Source organism: Sus scrofa, chromosome 2, assembly GCF_054392235.1.
Source record: "Sus scrofa isolate SSC_HxYL_T2T_F1_AM1 chromosome 2, Sscrofa_HxYL_maternal_Yorkshire_Landrace_v2.0, whole genome shotgun sequence".
NCBI lineage: Eukaryota > Metazoa > Chordata > Mammalia > Artiodactyla > Suidae > Sus > Sus scrofa.
Genome location: NC_139384.1, coordinates 497,177 through 515,100, shown reverse-complemented (window position 1 = coordinate 515,100; position 17,924 = coordinate 497,177). Strand labels below are relative to the sequence as shown.

General features: G+C 65.1%; 2 protein-coding genes across 9 annotated transcripts; both read left to right on the top strand.

Moving 5' to 3' along the window:
• Positions 1 to 358: 358 nt before the first annotated feature.
• Positions 359 to 3,167, top strand: CEND1 (cell cycle exit and neuronal differentiation 1). Of its 4 annotated transcripts, none has more exons than XM_013989725.3 (2): positions 359 to 396; positions 1,667 to 2,645. In XM_013989725.3, exon 2 carries the CDS (start codon positions 1,764 to 1,766, stop codon positions 2,184 to 2,186), a length of 423 nt encoding a protein of 140 aa, XP_013845179.1. In that variant the 5' UTR covers positions 359 to 396; positions 1,667 to 1,763; the 3' UTR covers positions 2,187 to 2,645.
• A 7,112-nt stretch (positions 3,168 to 10,279) lies between these two features.
• GATD1 (glutamine amidotransferase class 1 domain containing 1) lies at positions 10,280 to 16,693 on the top strand. Of its 5 annotated transcripts, none has more exons than XR_014836675.1 (8): positions 10,280 to 10,369; positions 12,059 to 12,135; positions 12,715 to 12,820; positions 13,137 to 13,244; positions 14,238 to 14,332; positions 14,771 to 14,892; positions 15,127 to 15,238; positions 15,317 to 16,693. XR_014836675.1 is itself a non-coding variant. In XM_005652782.4 (8 exons), exons 1-8 carry the CDS (start codon positions 10,306 to 10,308, stop codon positions 15,321 to 15,323), a joined length of 663 nt encoding a protein of 220 aa, XP_005652839.2. In that variant the 5' UTR covers positions 10,280 to 10,305; the 3' UTR covers positions 15,324 to 16,693. The 5 variants fall into 5 exon arrangements, 4 of the variants coding, with proteins under 4 accessions (XP_005652839.2, XP_003122435.3, XP_084866541.1 ...); XM_005652782.4 differs by having other exon boundaries at positions 14,799 to 14,892; XM_003122387.6 differs by lacking the exon at positions 15,317 to 16,693 and having other exon boundaries at positions 14,799 to 14,892; positions 15,127 to 15,242.
• The last annotated feature ends 1,231 nt before the right edge of the window (positions 16,694 to 17,924 follow it).

Here is a 17,924-nt window from a genome sequence, read left to right as displayed (position 1 = left end):
GGGTTGGGGATCTGGCATTGCCGTGAGCTGTGGTGTAGGCTCGGATCCAGCGTTGCTGTGGCTCTGGTGTAGGCCTGTGGCTACATCTCTGATTGGACCCCTAGCCTGGGAACCTCCATATGCTGCGGGAGCGGCCCTAGGAAAGGCAAAAAGACAAAAAAAAAAAAAAAAAAAAAAAAGGGTGGTGCTGGGTTTGGAGGCTGTAGAGGTCCCGGCCAGCCCGGGGCGCTGTGGCGGCCAAGAGCAGGAGGGCGGAGCCAGTGCTCAGGAGGTCTCCGCCCCGCAGTCTGCGTCGGGAGCAGTGCCTTGTGGGAAACTCCTAGTCCTTAACATCCGCAGCCCCTGTCCGCCGCCCTCCGTGGTCCCGCAGAGAGGCAGAGAGGGCGCTGCGCCGAGGTGGGAGCGCCGGGAGCAGCAGCGTAAGGCGGTGGGGAATCCCGGCTCAGGGTCTGGGGCGGGATGGGGGCACTGGGCCCCTGCAGGACGAAGCGGTCCTTCTCTGCTATGAAGGTCACGGGGGTGGGGGGCGGCGCTTTAGGCCCTTGCCCTCTGGGGCACGAAGGTCTGGAGGGGGAGGGGCAGCCGCGTGACGTCAGTATGAGCCCCAAATAACAAAGGTGAGGGAGGTGGAGGGCACACCTGACCTTTGCAAACTTGCTGCCCAGCAGCTGGGTGCCCTTCCAGAACAGCAGGGTGAGGGCAGCTGGGGTCCTCTGGGAAGCGGAATAGCAGCCAAGCGTCTCACTGGGACCCCCCTCATCACGCTGTGACCTTCAGGTGACCTTCATTGCCGTAGTGTCCTTGTCTTAGTTGGGAAAGCCGGGCTGCCGCCTCCCACACAGGCTCCTTCTCCCTGCGGGTGGCGGTGGAAGCGTCTCTACCTCCCTGGGGAGCAGCAGACACAGCTGGGGGCCAGGCCTCCGGGGAAGGAAGACCAGGGCACGGGTCCTCCTGCCGCCCCCCGCCCCCCGCCCCGCCCGAGGATCTGGGCCCGGTTTCAGGGCTGCTGAGGCTGACAGGCATACCCAGCCTGGGCTCACACCAGGGGGTCCCTGCTGCCCCCAGAGGCAGGCACAGCCTCAGCTCCAGAAGGACTCCTGCTCTTACGTGGCAGGGCGAGGCCAGGCTGGGGGGCAGGAGGCACAGGCCTGCTGCTGCTGCACCTGGGCTTTCCCAGCCTCCTGGGCAGACGCCTTGGCTTTGTCACAGCCGGGGCCTGGCAGCCTTGGACCCATTCCTATACCACCAGGGCCTGCAAGCCCAGAACTCTGGGTGCCCACGCTGCCCTGCCCCCCTGGGACCCAGCTCCCTCCTGAGACGTCACCTCTCCCCTGGCTCCCCTGCCCGCAAGCGCGTCTCGGGGCTCATGGGCTCTCCCCCCCATCAGGACCTCCCCGCCCAGGGCCAGTGTGGTGGACGCAGCCACATGTGGGCAAGACCACTTCATAGATGAGGGAAATGAGGCTTCCTGCGGTCGCATCTGCCCCCTGGCCCAAGGCAGGCCCAGAGCCCCTGCCTGTGTGCTTGGAGGGGCTTCTCAGGCGGTGGTCCAGACGGAGGAAGAGGCGGGTCCAGAGAGAGAAGTAGAGTCTCTGCAGGGCCAGGGGCGGGGGGCTGGACAGGAGGGGCCAGGTCTCCACTTAAGCCTCATCACATCTCCCTCCAGGCCATAGAATGCCCAGGGCCTCGCTGTCCTGAGCGGTCCTGATCCAGACGCCTGCCCGTCCCGCACACGCCTCGCCGCCGCCGCCAGCGTGCCCGCCATGGAGTCCAGAGGGAGGTCGGCCAACAGCCCCAAGGCCGACGCCAAGGCTACCACTGAGGCCAGGGCGCCCCCGGCTGTGGATGGGAAAGTGCCCTCAGCCAAGAAGCAGGAGGCCCAAAAGGCAGAGAAGCAGGAGCCCCCGGCGGCCCCCACCCTGCCACCTGCCAAGAAGACCTCGGCCCTTCTCGACAACCACAGCAACCTGAAGCCGGCGCCCGCAGCCCCCAGTAGCCCAGATGCAGCCCCCGAGCCCAAGGGCCCTGGGGATGGGGCTGAGGAGGCCGAGGCCCCCAGCGGGGGCCCAGGGGGCCGAGGTCCCTGCCCTTTTGAGAACTTGAACCCCTTGCTTGTGGCCGGGGGCATAGCCATGGCGGCTGCAGCCCTGATTCTCGGTGTGGTTTTCCTGGCCCGAAAAAAATGATGGCTGGCGCCCAGGTAGGGCGCAGCAGCTGCTTCGTGTACAGACCTCGGGAACCTTGTGCATGCCAAGTTCACACCCAGCTAGCTACACACGCGTAGTATCTATACTTGTACACACCCACACACACAGAGGGAAAGCGAGGGACAGGCCCCCAGAGCCCTGGAGATCAAGCCCCTGGGTCGGTCCCGGTACCTCCCCCTCCGAACCTCGGGGCAGAAGGAACCCCGGCTCGGAGGTTACTGAGCAGCACGGGCAGAGGCTCAGTCTGGACCAGGAAGGAGTGGACACAAGTGCCAGGCTGTTCCAAGAGGCTCGAGCGTGGGCCTGTGGGCTCCCTCGCAGCAGCGTTCTGACGAGCCCCCAGGGTGGGAGCCCTCAGGGCTGGGCAAGGGTCTGGGACGGGTTCTGACCTGTTCCCAGCCCGCACGGGGACATTAAAGGGATGGCTGTCTCACTCTCCCCATTTCTGCGCCTTGCTTGCAGCTGTGGTGGGGGCGGGGGGGGTGTCCATCTGGTGGGCCTGCTGGCCTCGCTTCCACCCACCTGCCTGGTCGCCTGAGCCCTGGCTGGGTGGACAGACGGCCCAAAGCCCGGTGCCGGGAGGGGCTCCCAAAGTTTCCTTCTGGCGGCCCCTCATTTCCTCCTTGACCCCTTCCCCATCCTGTGGCAATTGCCCTGGGGGCAGCTGTGCCTGCCCAGCCCCCAGACGGCCCCTCCCGCCTCCGCCTCTGCAGCGCCCTGGAGTCTAACAGGCGCCTAAATGCGATTAATGCAGGTGTAGAACCTTCAGCCTGTCTGCCCTGCGACGGTGCCTGGCGAACCCTCTCTCCCGCAGCGTCCGCTCCCGCCTGGCCCGTGGTGGGGGGTGGTGTGCACTCTCTGGAGGTGGCAGTGGGCCCTGTGGGAGCCCGACGTGCCCTTGCTTGGAGCCCTGGGCCTGAGTGGAGGCTGCGTCTGAAATAAACTCCTCTGTTACCTGAAGGCTGGGCTGGCCTCCTCACCAGCGCATGGCCAGCAGAGGCAGGGGCTGCCCTTGGCGGGGAGGGGTCATGTGTCCACCCTGAGGGCTTTCTGGGGAGGAGCAGGGATCGCCAGGGACTCACTCACCAGCCCCTCCTGCCACCTCCATGCCCTTATCCTGGTGGGCTCTACCCACAACCCCCCCCCCAGGCTCTGCCCTCCCCACGCGGCCGGGACCTCCTCCTGGCCCTGACCCTAGACGGACACCCAGGCCGGCAGGACCTATCCCAGGCTGAGGTCCAGCTGGCCTGGGGCCACATGGCAGGGCAGGGGACCTTGCTCCTCAGGCTGGCCTCTCCGGCTGGGGATTCTTCCCATGCTGCTCTGCACCCCGCATCCCTGGGAGGTGGAGGTTGCTGCGCGGACGGGGTCCCCCCATCACCTTCCACTGCAGCGGCCTGGGCCCGTGCTGGCCGGAGTCCACCTGGGGGAGTCGTCAGGATGTGGACTTGGGGGCAGCAAGGGCCTCTGGGCTCCAGAAATGCTCCTATGGCTTGTCACCCTGGGCCGTGCCCCCACAGGCTCCCTTGAGCTGGGGGGGCCGGACTTGCCCCTCTTTTCTGGGTGCCCATCCTTCCTGAGTGGCACAGCCCACCTGTGCCCCCTTGCCTCAGGCCCGGACAAATCCAGAGCGCTTCCTTGGGGTGAACAGAGTCAAGTCAGATGGGCCGCTTTGCCCTACCCCCCACCCCTCCTCTGAGGCGCCCGAGCTCCGGGCCCGCAGAGTAGGTGGCTGCTGCCCACACCTGCAGCCTCCAGTCCACCTGTCCCTCCCCTGCGTCCTGCCAGCCCGGGCCCTGTCCAGCCGTTCTCTCTGTTGCGCCTTCAATGCATTTTCGGGGACTTGGGGGGGGCGGCGCTGACGGTGGGCTCCAGCCTCTTCAGCTCAACGCCCAGGCCTCGGTCCTCTCCACCCGCGAGGCTGCCTCACGTTATTTCTCGATTCTCTGGCGGAGGGTGTCCAGGAGTCCCTGCGTGGCGCAGCGGGTAAGGGTGCGGCGGCGTCATCGCAGCAGCTTCGGTCGCTGCCGTGGCACAGGTTCCATCTGTGGCCCGGGAAGGGCCACAGGTCACGGGCTCAGGCGAAAAACAAGGATGATGGTTTGTTCCAGTTTTGCAACTTTAGCCAAAGCAGTCACGAGCTTCGTGTCCTAGCGGTGTGTCCTGCGTGTCTCTGGGCATCCCGCGTGCCCTCTGTCTTGCGTTGGCTTTACTGTAAGGAGTACATTCCACACAGTTGGCCACCTGATCGTAGCTTCAGGGGACGCAGGTCTCTGGCGTGAGGCACGTTCCCCTCGCTGTGCTGTCATTTACCATCCGCCTCTGGAAACTGCTCACCTTCCCAGACTGACTCGCTGGCCCCGCAAACCCCCTCCCCTCCCCCAGCCCTGCCCCACCGTCCTGGCGTCCTTGCAGTCTCTCTGAATGTGACACTTCTCGGGACTGGACGTGAGGCGATTACCTGGCATCTGTCCTCCTGTGACCAGCCCATCTCACCGAGCACCGTGTCCCCGAGGGCCATCCTGTCACAGCCGAGTCAGCTGCCGCTGCTGTGAACGCAGGTGTGGCCACACCCTGAGACCCTGCCCGCACTTCTTTCGGGGACACGCCCGGAGGTGGGATGGCTGGGCCCCGGAGAGCATCTTCAAGGCTGCTGCTCCATCTCGGGCCGTGGGGTGGCCTGAGGGCAGCACTCCCCTCGCCCGGAGAACGCCCTGGAGGTTGCAGAGCCTGCCTGGCGGGGGAAGCTGGCATGTCACATGGTTTCTGTTTGTGCTGAGCCAACGGCTGCTCCTCACTAGGTTCTTGGCCGTCTGGGCCTTTTTGCTTTTTGTGATTGTTCCTGCTGGGGCCATCTGTCAGTTTTCCTGTTGAGGGACCCTCCTCCTCATTCACTGGGTGCATTTCCTTATGTGTTTTGTGTCCCAAGCCTTTGCCAAATGGCACTCATCTTCATTTGGTGGCGGGCTCGCCTCTCAGTCTGTTTCCGTTTCCCACTCGTGGCACTGTCCCCCTTGCCCAGCAAGCTTCTGGAATCGCGGTGAGAGCCTGTGCTCCCTTGCTCTGCTCTAATCCTCTCGGCCTTTACTTAGGCCTCGAACCCATCCGGCCCTTAGGTTTTGTGCGGAGCAAGCTAGAGAGCGCGTACTCTTTCCTTCCCAGCAGGTCGGCTGGCCTAGAATCGGGAAGCGGACGGTCCCCTCAAGCCTGTGGTGACTTTGTCTCCTGTTGTCCCTTTCCACACAGCCAGGGCCTGCCTGCAGCGTCCACACACCCTCTCCCTGGGAAAGTTGGTACTGCGTAGCGGAGGTTCCGCTGGGCCCCGTGTGGGTTTTCTGATGTTCGGCTTCTGGTTCACAGTGTCCCGAAGTGCGAGCAGCGTGAGGATGCCGCCAAAGTGATGAGAACACAAACAAGAACCTCTTGGGGACGCCCAGGGCTACGTTAAGTTACTTTTATTACAGAACGACTTTAAGGGCCTAAACAGAACACCAGAGAGAAAAGGTATTCCGTGTACAGAAAGGACAGACCGAGAGTCCCTCTGGGCTCAGTGAATTAAGGATCTGGCTTTGTCGCCACAGTGGCTCGGGTCACTGCTGTGGTGCAGTTTCGATCCCTGGCCTGGGAGTGTCCACATGCCTTGGGTGTGGCAAAAAAAAAAAAAAAAAGAAGATACACACTGCAAATCCCTCTGGAATTTACAAAGACATCTGAAAGCCAGGAGCACTCAGATAGACAGCAGCATCTCGAATCTCGGGGACAGAGGGATCCATAGGCTGGGCACAGAGGGCGGCTGCCCCCACCACACTAGGGCTGCCAGGCTGTGTCCTGTCACACGTGGGGTCACCTTTTCACGAGGAAGAAGATGGGGTGACGTTTGGTTTTCTCTCTCGTGCCCTTTCTTCCCTCAAAAGCATGTAACTGGCTCCCGCTGCAGTGCCACGGGCTCGATGGCGTCTTGGGAGGGACGGCAGGGACGCGGGTTCCTTCCCGGCCCGGCACAGGGGGTTAAGGATCCAGTGTTGCCACAGCTGCAGCTTTGGTGGCAACTGTGGCTCAGATCAGACCCCCGGCCCGAGAACTCCATGTGCTGCAGGACAGCCCATAAAGGTAAAAACGTGTGTGTGACTCCCCTTTGGGGACACGCGCTCTGGAACGTGCTCCTGGGTGACGCGGGTAGGGTATGCCTCAGGTCCCTGCTCGCCCGACTCCTGGGCACAGCCAGGTGGGCGCTCCCAGAGCCTCTTCCTCCACTGGGCCAGTGGACTCACTGCTCTGGCCCTGCCCTGGCCTCTGGCTAGGACTTCGGTGCCCCCTGTGGCCCGGAGAGGTCCCCGGGCCAGGCAGGCAGAGGCTCATTGCAGCCCAGTGGCTGGTGTGGTGTGCCTGGGCTTCCTGCCCAGTGTCTTGGGCCCTTCAGCTGCTGCTGGCTGCAGGAGGGCTGCTAAGCGGAGCGAGGTTCCCACTGCCAGCACCCGCCTCCCCGCCCCAGAAGGAGAGACGCTTGTCCCTGCGGTGTGGCGGACAGCGCTGGTGTGACATCCCTGGGACCCTCCCCCAGCACGTGGAACGAAGCCTGGGTAAGTCGAGTCCCCTGCGGCACAGCGGTAGCTGGAGGCGTGCTTAAGGGGAACCCCGTTCAGACCGACCCCTGGATCCTTCTAGGCGTCTGCTGCACCTGCCCTGATGTCTTAGGCATTGGGATGGGACGGCTTGGGACAGAGCCTGCCTCCCTGTCCCATCGCCCCAGCCCTGACCTCTTCTGGCCAGGCCCTGGCAGCCTGTGGCGCCACGGTGGAACTAGCCAGTCCCACCCCACAAGGTACCACGGATGCCCCGCCCTGTGCTCCTGGCGGCTGCCCTGGCCTCAGCAGCCCCATGCTTAAGGCATGGGGCCTACGTCTCCGGACCCCACCCAGTCCAGCCTCAGCCAGGAGAGAGCCTGAAGCCGAGGGGCCTGAGCCCTGCTGGGAAGAGGGCTGCACCTGAGGCCAGGACATGGAGCCCTCTCTGCCGGCCGCCCAGGATGCCGCCCCGAGACAGCCTCAACCCCAAGCCCTTGTAGGGGAGGCCCACTCAGCTGTCAGGCTGAGCTAACATAGGGACACAGGGCAATCTTGTTGGGGGGGGGGTGTTCTCAAAAAGGAATACTGGGTAGAGAGTGACTTGGTGCCCATGGGCTTTGAGGAACAGTTAGGAGTTAACGAGCAGAGAGGAGCTCCAACATTTCAAAGGTAGGAAAGGCTCGGGCACGCTCCCAAAAGAGGAAGTTGGAGCTCCCGTTGTGGCTCAGTGATAACGAATCTGACTCATATTCATGAGGATGCAGGTTCGACCTCTGGCCTCGATCAGTGGATTGGGGGTCTGACATTGCTGTGAGCTGTGGTGTAGGTCACAGACACAGCTCAGATCCTGCGTTGCTGTGGCTGTGCTGTGGGTTGGCAGCCATAGCTCCAATTCAAACCCTAGCCTGGGAACTTCCCTATGCCAAGGGTGCAGCCATAAAAAGACCAAAAAAAAAAAAAAAAAAAAAAAGGAAGTTGCCAGAGGAGGAAACAGGTGATCTGAGGCATTGGCCAACCCCACAAGGCAAAAAAAAATCCCCTAGGAAGTTCCCATGTGGCCCAGCGGCTTAAGGATCTGGTGTTGTCACTACTGTGGCTTGGGTTGCTTCTGTGGCATGGGTTCGATCCTGGGGCCCGGGAACTTCCACATGCCACAGGTGTGGCCAAAAAAAAAAGGAGTTCCTGTTGTGGTGCATCAGAAGTGAATCTGACTAGGAACCATGAGGTTGCAGGTTCGATCCCTGGCCTTGCCCAGCGGGTTAAGAATCCGGCATGGCCGTGAGCTGTGGTGTAAGTCGCAGACGCAGCTCAGATCTGGCGTGGCTGTGGCTGTGATGTGGGCCGGCAGCTGCAGCTCCGATTTGACTCCTCGCCCGGGAACCTCCATATGCAGCAGGAGCGGCCCTAAAAAGCAAAAAAAGAAGGAAAGAAAGTCCCCCAGGAATTGCCCCCCACTCGCCCAACTCTTAGTTTGCAGCAAGAGCAAGTTCCAGGCAGGCATGGAACACTGGTGCGGGACAACAGGACGTGTGCCTCAGGGTCCCCAACAAGTGCAAGGGCCCAAGTTCAAGGGCACCACAACCCCGAACAGCAGAGGCCCTGTGCCCAGCCCAGGCCTCCCCAGCTGCACCAGCCCCTGCCTGGTAGAGTTGGATGGAAGGGTACCTGAACAGCACTTGGAAGATACCCAGGGAGGTGGGTGAGCCCACACCCCACCGGTGACCCAGGGCAAGGGCTCTGGCAGGAGGCTCGGCAGGATGGGGAAGGGGCTCCCCGAGGTCTATACCCTTCCCAGGAGACTGTTGCCCGGGCCTGGGCCGCTCGCTGCAGACCCCTCTGGTTCTGAGGCCTTCCCGTTTCTGCCCCCAGAGGCACCTGCTCTCACGGCCCTGGAGTAGCCACCAGTGTGCCCGGGTGTGCACTGCTGCTTGGCCCTACGGCTGGGCCTGATAGGCCCCTCCTCGCTCGCTGGAGGTGGGGGTGGGAAGGAGAAGGGGCCACCGGCTGGAACCTTGGCCTAGACGTGCCCACTTCAGCAGTTCCTGCCTATGACAAAGGTGGGGTTTTTTTGTTTTTTGTGTTTTTTTTTTTTTTCCCCAGGGCCGCACCCACTGCATATGTTCCCGGGCTAGGGGTCGAATATGAGCCATATCTGCAACCTACACCACAGCTTGCAGCACGGCTAGATCCTTTATCCCATTGAATGAGGCCAGGGATCGGCCCTGGGACCCCTGTCACAGTGGGAACTCCATGACAAGGTTTTTAGAGTCAGTGTGGCGGATGGCCCTCCCACAGCTGGGGGGGGGTTATGGACAGTGGCCTGTGGGGCTCAAGGGGTGGGGCCAGCTCTCTAACCCAGCTGGTGGGCCTCCCCTCCCTCTAGCCAGGCCTTAAAACCCCACTTGTACGCCCCGCCCCCCGACTGTCTTCTCGACCCTCTAGGGAAAAGCTCCTTTGGACGCACCTCCTCTGCCCACGGCACCTTGATTTTCCTTCCAAGCTCAGGGGCCCTGAAGCATCCCCATCTCAGGAAGGGACACCCACATGCTTCCACACACTCAGCTGAACCACAGTGACCCTGAAACTTCTCTGCCGCCCCAACCACCCACTCCACCCCCACCTCCATGGACACCTGCAAACCCCTCCCTGGTCTCTGGTCTCTGGGCCCAGAGCCCTGCCCTCACCTGGACCCACCAGCGCAGCCCCAGTCCTCTGCCTGGAGCCACAGGGCTCAGGGGGCTCCTCCCTCAAGCCTTTGCCTCCTTGGATGGACGAGCCCTCACATTTCCACAGAGCTCCCACCCTCTCTTGCCTCTCCTCTCCCCGTGGCCCTGGCCCACCACAGACGGCACTTCTCATCCACTGGGAAACTGCTCAGTCACCCTCCAGGATCCACCGTCCAGCCCCACCCAGGACACGAGCCCCGGTGGGCAGAGCACTTTGTCCCTGGCCTTTCATCTTGTGTCCCGAGTGCCAACACAGAGGGTGACACAGGGGGCTCTCGGTGACAGAAGATTAAATGTCAAAATCCACGGGGAGGGGCTTCATTTACAGGACACCTTGATCCACGAGGAGGGACACTCGGCCACGAGGCAGGCTCTTCTCTCCCGGGTCAAGCCTCTGCCCCAGCTGTCCCCTCGCCAGAGAAAGGAACGAGGAGGAAAGGGGGCAGGACCAGCGTTCCTACGGCAAGCACGAGTCGGGCCAGGAGCCCGCTCAGGGCTGCTGAGGGATCTGGTCCGGGAAGACCCTCGGGGGCCTCTCCTGCAGTGCTGCGGGCAAGCTCAGACCCCCCGCTGCAGGTCCGCCAGGGCCACGGAGCGGACAGTGTCGGGGGAAGGGCGCGGTGTCGCAGCGACGGCGGCGGCCCTCGGAAGGGACCGGGACCGGGATGGGAGGGGAAGGAGAGGCGGGGCGGAAGGCGGGACGGCGCACGCGCCGGGCGCAGCTCAGGCCCCGCCCCCAGGCGGCGGCGGCACGTGACGGCGCCGCGCGCCGCGCACGCGCAGGCCGCGCCGGCTGCCGCCGAGCCCATGGCGTCCGAGCGGCTCCCGAGCCGGCCCGCCTGCCTGCTCGTGGCCAGCGGCGCTGCCGAGGGTGAGTCTCGCGCGAGCGGGGCGGGGCCGGGGGCCGCCCGCCGCGAGCGCTTCCGCCCTGGCGCGGTTTCGGGGAGCTTCCGAAGGGGCCCTGGGCCCGGCTTCGGTGGAGAGGGGGCCGGGGAGGGCGGCCCGCCGCGGGGCGAGTCTGCTCCGCCGCTGCCCCGGGGACGCGGGGAGGCCGGGGCGGGGTGTTCCGAGCAGCGTCGCGAGCTGGCGTCCTCCACCTCCGCGCTGCCGGCGGGCCTGGAACCCAGCCTGGAGGGTGAGGGTGGGAAAAGGGAGAGGAGGCTGTCGCGGGCCGGCGGGCGTGCGGGGCAGAGGCCTGCCGCGTGGTAAAGGCGCGGGGAGAGCCCGGTGGGCTCAGGGCGGCGTCGCTGGGGGGTCCGCGGTGGCCAGCGCCGACCCGGTCAAGGGCCTCCAGGCGCCAGCAGGGAGAGCACGAGAGGATGAAGCGCCTGGCGCTGATCCGAGCCCTTGCCGGGTCCTCACCTTTCTTCTTCCGTCTCGGAGGGGCGTGACCAGCGGGGGTCGAATCGGGTAGGTGGAGAGCAAGGCTTGGGACCGAGGGTCCGACTCTGCAGCCTGTCTCCACTTTGACGTCTGTGGCTGCCCACGTGGGGAGGCAGAGAGGGCTTCGGGCCTTGGGGTCCCTGGGGAGTCCCAGGGTCCCTGGGCTGGGTGCTCCGGAGGAAGGATGGAGGAACTGAGGAGCGCCCACCCTCCGCATGGGGAGTTCACGGGTGAGCCACTGAGGGTGGCGTTCAGTCCTGAAGAGGTAGGTCGGGGGTTACCTTCAGAGGCGGCTGGCGCGAGCAGGCTCAGGGTGAGGAGGGGTCGCCCTGACTTGGCTGTGCCACCGGGAATGGATGTTGAGGACGAGAGGTGACATGGGTTGAGGGCTCAGCTCCAAAAAGGCTCTGTGGGCAGGATGAGCGGGCACCCCGAGGCAAAGCAGGCGGAGGTGGCAGGGTTGGAGGAACTGGGAGGCAGAATTGGGAGACTGTCTCTGCTTAGTTTTGGATTCTTTATGATGAATGAGCATGTATTAATTCATAAGAGTGGATAAAGACCAAGATGAGGTTTAGGGGTTGGGTCGCTGGATTAAATTAAAATAAAGCTGGGAGAATACAGATTAAGTCCCTTTAGAAGCCCACAGCCCTGGCGGGGCCTCAGCTCCCAGCAGCCAGTGGCCTGCGCAGAAGGGGGCTGGGCACGGGCAGGTGGGCAGGATCCAGGAGCTGGAGGGAGGAGAGTAGTGTCCTCAGGCCAGGGCCAGGCCACATCCCCGGCCTATGCCCACCTTCCAGCTGCCACTCACTGTGGCCCCACCTGCACTGATGGGGGCCTCGCTCACTGCTGCTCCTCTCTTGCTGGACTGGGGCGGGGTAGGGGGGGTGTCGGTGCCTGGTGGTTTGGTGAGTGGATGAGCCGAGTGTACTGGGTTTGGCTTCTGGAAAGGGCTTTAGTGGTCGGGCTTCGGAGTGGGTCCACCTTGGGGGATGAGGGGGCCGGGGGTGCTGCCCCAAGAATGTGAGAGGTGAGCCCTGGCGTGATGTGGGGTAAGGGGCTGCTTCTCAGGGTGGTCTGGGGCCGGGAGAAGCCCTGCCCAGGGTGTCCGGGCTGCCTCCTGCCCCCAGGGCTGGGGGGGCTGCTGTGGCACCTGCACTCAGCAGCCCTGTTCCCACAGGTGTGTCGGCCCAGTCCTTCCTCCACTGCTTCACACTGACCAGCGCTGCCTTCAACCTGCAGGTGGCCACCCCTGGGGTGAGTCCTTGGGGGTCGGGGTGTGCAGAGCTCTAGCTGGGTCCGTGGCTCCCTCTTCTCAGTTGAGTCCCGCAGGGTCCCTGCTTTCCTGGGGACTTGGCCAGGAGGGAGCTGCCACTCCCTGGGGAGTGAGGAGCCCAGGGTCGGTGTGCACCCCCAGGGGGCCAGCTTGGGCCAAGGGCCTGGGACCCTGGAGGCACCTGGACGTTCTGGTGCCCATTCTCTGGGCACTGAGACCTTTGGGCTGGCGTCTGCTCATGCGAGTGAGAGTGGCGCGGACCTTCCATCGGGAGGACCCCTGGCCTGGGCTCAGGGTCACAGCAGTGACCTGTTAGGTGTTTGTCACTGCACGTTTCCAGTGTCACCCCCGAGGTAAGGGACACTTGCTGCCATTTTCTAGGTGGGGGACTGAGGGCCAGGCAGGCGTCGGAGGAGGCTGAGTGTGGCAGGGCCTGCTGAGGGGCTGGGCTGTCAAGTGCCTCTGTCCCGTGGGGCAGCTCTTGCTCCCAGCCCTTGTCAGCATCCCGGAACGCCAGGCCCGGGGCGTCCGGTGCTGACCCTGGCCTCTGGCTCCCACAGGGGAAGACCTTGGACTTCGTCGACGTGAACGAGAGCAATGCGCGCTGGGTGCAGGACTTCCGCCTCAAGGCCTACGCCAGCCCTGCCAAGCTCGAGTCCATCGACGGTCAGGCGCCTGGAGGGTCCGGGTGGGTGGGCTTCTAGCTTGGTTCATGGCCCCAGAGCCTCTCTTGCTCAGTCCCTGGAGCACTCCAGGCCTGCCGTGGGCTCCGTGACCCCAGGGCAGCGTCCGGTCCTGCATCCCGGGCTGGGTCTGGGGCACATGCGGTTGGCTGCTGGGCCTCAGAGCCTTCACCGCGTGGGGAAAGACCGTGGATGGCCTCTGGCCATAGGAGCAGAGGGAGCCCGGCTGGTGGCCGAGTAGGGCCTGGTCCCAGCCAGTGACCTTGCTGTCTGACTGACGGGCCTGTGTTCCCCTCCAGGTGCCCGGTACCATGCCCTCCTGATTCCCAGCTGTCCTGGGGCCCTGGCCGACCTGGCCAGCAGCGGGTCCCTGGCTCGCATCCTGCAGCACTTCTGCGCCGAGAGCAGTAGGTGGCTCCTGGGACTGGGGGTGGGGTCGGTGTGCAGATTCATGGAAAATGGGCCTCCACTAACAGGGAGGAGAGGCAGGAGCGTGCCCGGCCGAGGGGCGTGGGTGGCGGTGGCCTGGAGCGCAGGGTTCATCTCGGTGGCTGGAGGTGGCAGGTTGTTTTGGTAGCTGGACAGGCTCTGATTCTGAGCAGTGAGTGGACAGGATAATTTGATGCGCGTGTGCATGGGGACGGGCCGTGCCCTGACTTTGTGCCCATCGGGTTGCTGCCCCCTGCGGTCCCTTGCCTGGTTCCCTTGGGGGCTGCGGATGCCCCCTCTTCCCCTGCCTTGGAGGTGGGCAGGCAGGATGCTGGCTTTGTCCCTGGTGGGCTTGGGGCTGTGAGGCCAGCGGGGGCTGGGAGGTCTGCTTTGAGGAGACGTGGCGCTGCCCTGGCCTGGCCTTGGGCTGTGATGGGCAGGCCGGTGGGACGGGGGTGGGATATGCTCAATAGGGCCCGGCAGACAGACCCAGGGGCTCCACACAGCGGCCTTTGTTGGTGGGAACAGGGCCTCCTGTCCCCAGCAGGGTCTGGACAGGCAGCCTTTGTCCTGGCCGCCTTAGCCGTGGGAACGCACTTGTGCCAGGCTGCCTTCCGGGGGGAGGGCTCGGAGCCAGGGGGACGGCTCCAGAGGCCCTGAGGGACCTGGGGGCCGGGGCCTCCCCGCTGCTGCATGTGGAGGAGGGGAGGCTCCCAGGTCAGCGGCAGCAGGGTGTCGGCCGTGCTGGTTGTGCTGTCAGCCTGGAGGGCAGAGGGTGGGTGCCCGGGTCATCGCCGTCACCGTTGACCCCTCCACGCACTCCTTGTGTCTGCTTTTTTGGCGCCTAAAACGACTCGAGGCGGTTTGGGCTCTAAGCGGATGCTGGTTCTGCGTCTGGGGTGGGGGAGAGGCAGGGGCAGGGGCCCTGGGTGGCTTCCATGGCCTCAGGCTGGCCCTGCCCCTCCTCCCAGAGCCCATCTGCGCCGTGGGCCATGGCGTGGCTGCCCTTTGCTGTGCCACCAATGAGGACAGATCCTGGGTGTTCCAAGGCTACAGCGTCACAGGGGTGAGTGCACTGCTGGGGGGCCCAGGGTCACTTCTGGGGGGGGCAGCAGTCACCTGCCCAGGTGGGGGTGTCAGCGTTCCAGCCCCGGGGGGCGGGCAGGGCTCCGTCAAGGCCTCGTGCCTGTGGAGTGTTGGACTTCTTTCGGGTCCAAGAAAGTGGCGCCGCCACTTGGGCGGAGGGCCCGCTGGACAGGGAGCCGGGGTAAGGGTCCTGGGGCCGGTCTAACGGACAGAGGGGAGGCAGGGGGCTGCACGGGGCCAGCCTGGCCTGTGGCTCAGGAGAGCAGCAGGCCTCCCAGGGCTGCTTGTGTGGCGCCTGGGGGCGGCTGCAGCTCCCACCCCCAGCTCTCTGACCACCAAAGGGCTCAGCCCCGAGGCCACCTGCCCAGCCTGTTCTGGTCACCCATCTGCCCCGATGCTGGGGGCGTTCTCCCCCCAGCATCGCCAGCACACACCCTCGCCCACAGCCCTCTGTGTACGAGCTCGTCCGGGCGCCCGGCTTCGCCCACCTGCCCCTGATCGTGGAGGACTTTGCGAAGGACGCGGGCGCCTGCTTCAGCGGTGAGTGGGGCGCCTGCACGAGGCCGTGGTGGTCAGCACCGGCCAGGCCAGGCCCATCTCTGGGAGCGGAGTCTCGGGTGGACCTCAGAGGCCAGCACCTCGGACTCGCCCCTGAGCGCCAGAGGCCACCTGTGGGTCCAGCAGCCCCTGGGGGGCAGTGGGGTGGGGGGACTGTGGGTCTTGGGAGCTGGCGCAGCAAGGGCCTGAGGCCTGCGCCCTCGGGGTCCCCTGCAGCCAGCCAGCCTGACGCCGTGCACGTCGTGCTGGACCGCCACCTCGTTACGGGCCAGAACGCCGGCTCCACCGTCCCGGCCGTGCAGAACCTGCTCTTCCTCTGTGGCAGCCGGTGAGGGCCCTTGGGCCGGGGTGGCGGGCGGGATCCTGCCACCGATGGCCCAGCCTTGATCTGGCTTCTGTCCTGCAGGAAGTGAGGCGGCCCTGAACTGAGCCTGCCACCTGCACACATCCTGGACGCCCCCCGGGCAGCTGGACTCTCAGGCCTCAGGGACCCTGCCTCCGTGACATCCCGGCCTGGCCTGGTGGGGTTTCTGGAGGGCTCTCGGGGTGCTAGCCCTGGGGAGGCTGAGCCCCTGACGCCACACCTTCTGGGGGGGGGGTGTCAGGGCCCAGGTGCTGCTTTGGCTGCCACGAGGTCCCTGAGATCCTGCGTGTTCCACGGAGCGAGTGGGCTGTGGGGCCCGGAGTGGGGAGCAGAGCCTGAGCCTTTCCGAAGCCTGGGGGGGGCCTGCCGGTTGGGCAGTGGCGGCCAGGGCTTCCGGAGGCCCCGCCGGGGGGGAGGGGCCTCTGGTTGGTGTCAGACCTGACGGTGACCCCATGTCAGGCCCGGGTGGATCTCAGTGTCACCGTGTCCCTCCTGACGTTGAGAGAAACAGTTGGGACGCAGGGCCCTGCCCAAGTGGCCTCCAGGTGGTGCCCCGAGCCCAGCTTTGCAGCTGCTCTGCCTGTCTCACAGCAGCCACGACGGGCGTGAGCTTCACTGGGAAGGAGGCCATGAGCGTGGCTGACCTGGGGTGGCAGGCAGTCCTCACCTCTCAGGCCCCGGACAGGCCTCTGCCAGGGGTGCCAGGCGGCTGTCCAGCCAGCTGGCTCCCTCTGCAGCCAGGCGTCTCCAGCCACTCTGGGGCGCCTGGCCTGGCCCTCGGCTGGGCCCTCTGGAGCTGCTGGCCTCCATGCGTGTCCCTTACCTTTTCCTGTCACCCTTATCCAACCCCTCGTAACAAAAGGGGAGGAGGCAGGGCCCTGAGTCCGAGGCCACTTCCCTCCTGTGGCGTGGCTGTGGGCTCGGGCCGGGGACGGAGCCTGTGCCACAGCAGTGACAACGCCAGGTGCTTAACTGCTGGGCCACCAGGGAAGTCCATGCACTGTCCTTTCTGTCCAGCGTTTCCCACGTTCCCAGGATCAGAGCCCCTGACACCTGCTGGCCAGCTCTGTCCACGGTGGGCCTGGCCAGCCCTGCTGTGAGGCCTCTGGCATCCCGGGCCTGCAGTTGTCCCGTGGTTACGGCCTGCTCTGGATGAAAGGTTTTTTTTTAAGGAGACAGCTTGGGGGCCCAATCCTGTGTCGTCTGCAGAGAGCTGCTTTGTGACGGGCCAGATGCAGACCCAGGGGCTCTGCGGGGCCTCCCGTTTCAGGGCACCGGGATGGGTGGTGGTGGCGGGGGGTAGGGGCTGGAAGGAGGAGAGGAGCCTGGGAAGATGGTCGCTGAGTGTGGGCACCCGTGCCCTCTGGGGCTCCCACATGCCCAGTCTGCCCTAAAGAAATAAAAACCTAGACCTCCACAGAGACGGAGTGTGACTGTCCCTGGGGTCGTCTGCTGCGGCTTTTCCGTAAGTGGCTGCTCTTCCGAGTGGACAGCAGGGATGTCCGGACGATGGACTAGCCTTCGGCCAGAAAACAGTCTCTTCCAGACACACCCATGGCACGTGGAAGTTCCCGGCCAGGGACGGGGTCTCCACGCACCACACCGCAGCGGGTCCTTGGCCCACTGCACTCCCAGGGTGAAGTCCTGATGGCACGTGTGCAACAGTGACTCGGCAGAGGTCGTGCCGCGAGACAAGACCGGGGTGGAGGAGGAGAAAACTCCCTGGGTGGTTTGTGGGGGGGACGGGGCAGGTCCTCTCGGGGATGGTGGTGTCCCGAGGCTGGAGCTCGGGTGGGCAGGGGCCTCCTGTACATCCTGAGGCCCCGGGCTGGGCGGGGTGCAGACCTCCGAGTCCTGCTGGGGCACAGGCCTTTGACCCGCTCGGGGAGGGAGGGAGGACAGGGCTGGGCAGGGCCCCCCTCAGCAGGTCCCTGAGGTGGGTGCCCAGTCCCCACCGAACCCAAGCACCAGGATGGGTGGGGCCAGGCCGAGCCGGCTATTCCGATGGCTTGAGGTGGTGCCTGCCCCTGCTTTGGGGGAGGACGGCTGGAGAAGGCTCTGGAGCCCCGGACCCCACCCCCAGCCGAGGGGGCTCAGGGAGCCCTGCTCACCTGTGGTGAGCCCCGTACCTGGGAACAAGCCCAGCCTGGCAAGGCGTCCCAGGCAGGGGAGGGACGGTGGCTGCCTGGGAGGGCAGGGGGCTCCCCATGGGCCCTTGGCCAGACCCAGGCCTGTGTGGACACTGAGGTCCCCAGGCGCTAACCTGGAGGTCCAGCCGGGCCCCCTCTGCACCTGGGGTCTGTGGTCCCGGCACCTCACCCAGATCCGTGTCCCTGCTCACGGTTCAAGAACAGAGGCTGGTCGCAGGGGCGGGAGGGGCACCCAGTGGACCCCCATCACCCCCACTGGGCCCTTCCCAGTGCAGCACACCTGTCCCTTGCAAAGTCCAAAGGGTGTGGTGGGAGATTTTGAAGCTGGTGGCCAGGGCACTGCAGTGCCCACAAGGGGGCACCATGGCTACACGTGGACCCCAGCGCCTGTGCCTCACCTCAGCCCCAGGGCAGGTGGAACAGAGACAGGAGGGAGGGCCTGGCTGGGGCACCTGCACACCCAGGAGGCCCTGAGCAGCTTCCACAGGGGCCTGGCACCC

Excerpts from the sequence above, each read along its gene's own strand:
- CEND1 (XM_013989725.3), top strand. The coding sequence starts at position 1,764 with ATGGAGTCCAGAGGGAGGTCGGCCAACAGCCCCAAGGCCGACGCCAAG.
- GATD1 (XM_005652782.4), top strand. The coding sequence starts at position 10,306 with ATGGCGTCCGAGCGGCTCCCGAGCCGGCCCGCCTGCCTGCTCGTGGCC. Across the intron at positions 12,136-12,714 it reads TGCAGGTGGCCACCCCTGGG|GGGAAGACCTTGGACTTCGT; the intron begins GTGAGTCCTTGG and ends TGGCTCCCACAG. Across the intron at positions 12,821-13,136 it reads CAAGCTCGAGTCCATCGACG|GTGCCCGGTACCATGCCCTC; the intron begins GTCAGGCGCCTG and ends GTTCCCCTCCAG.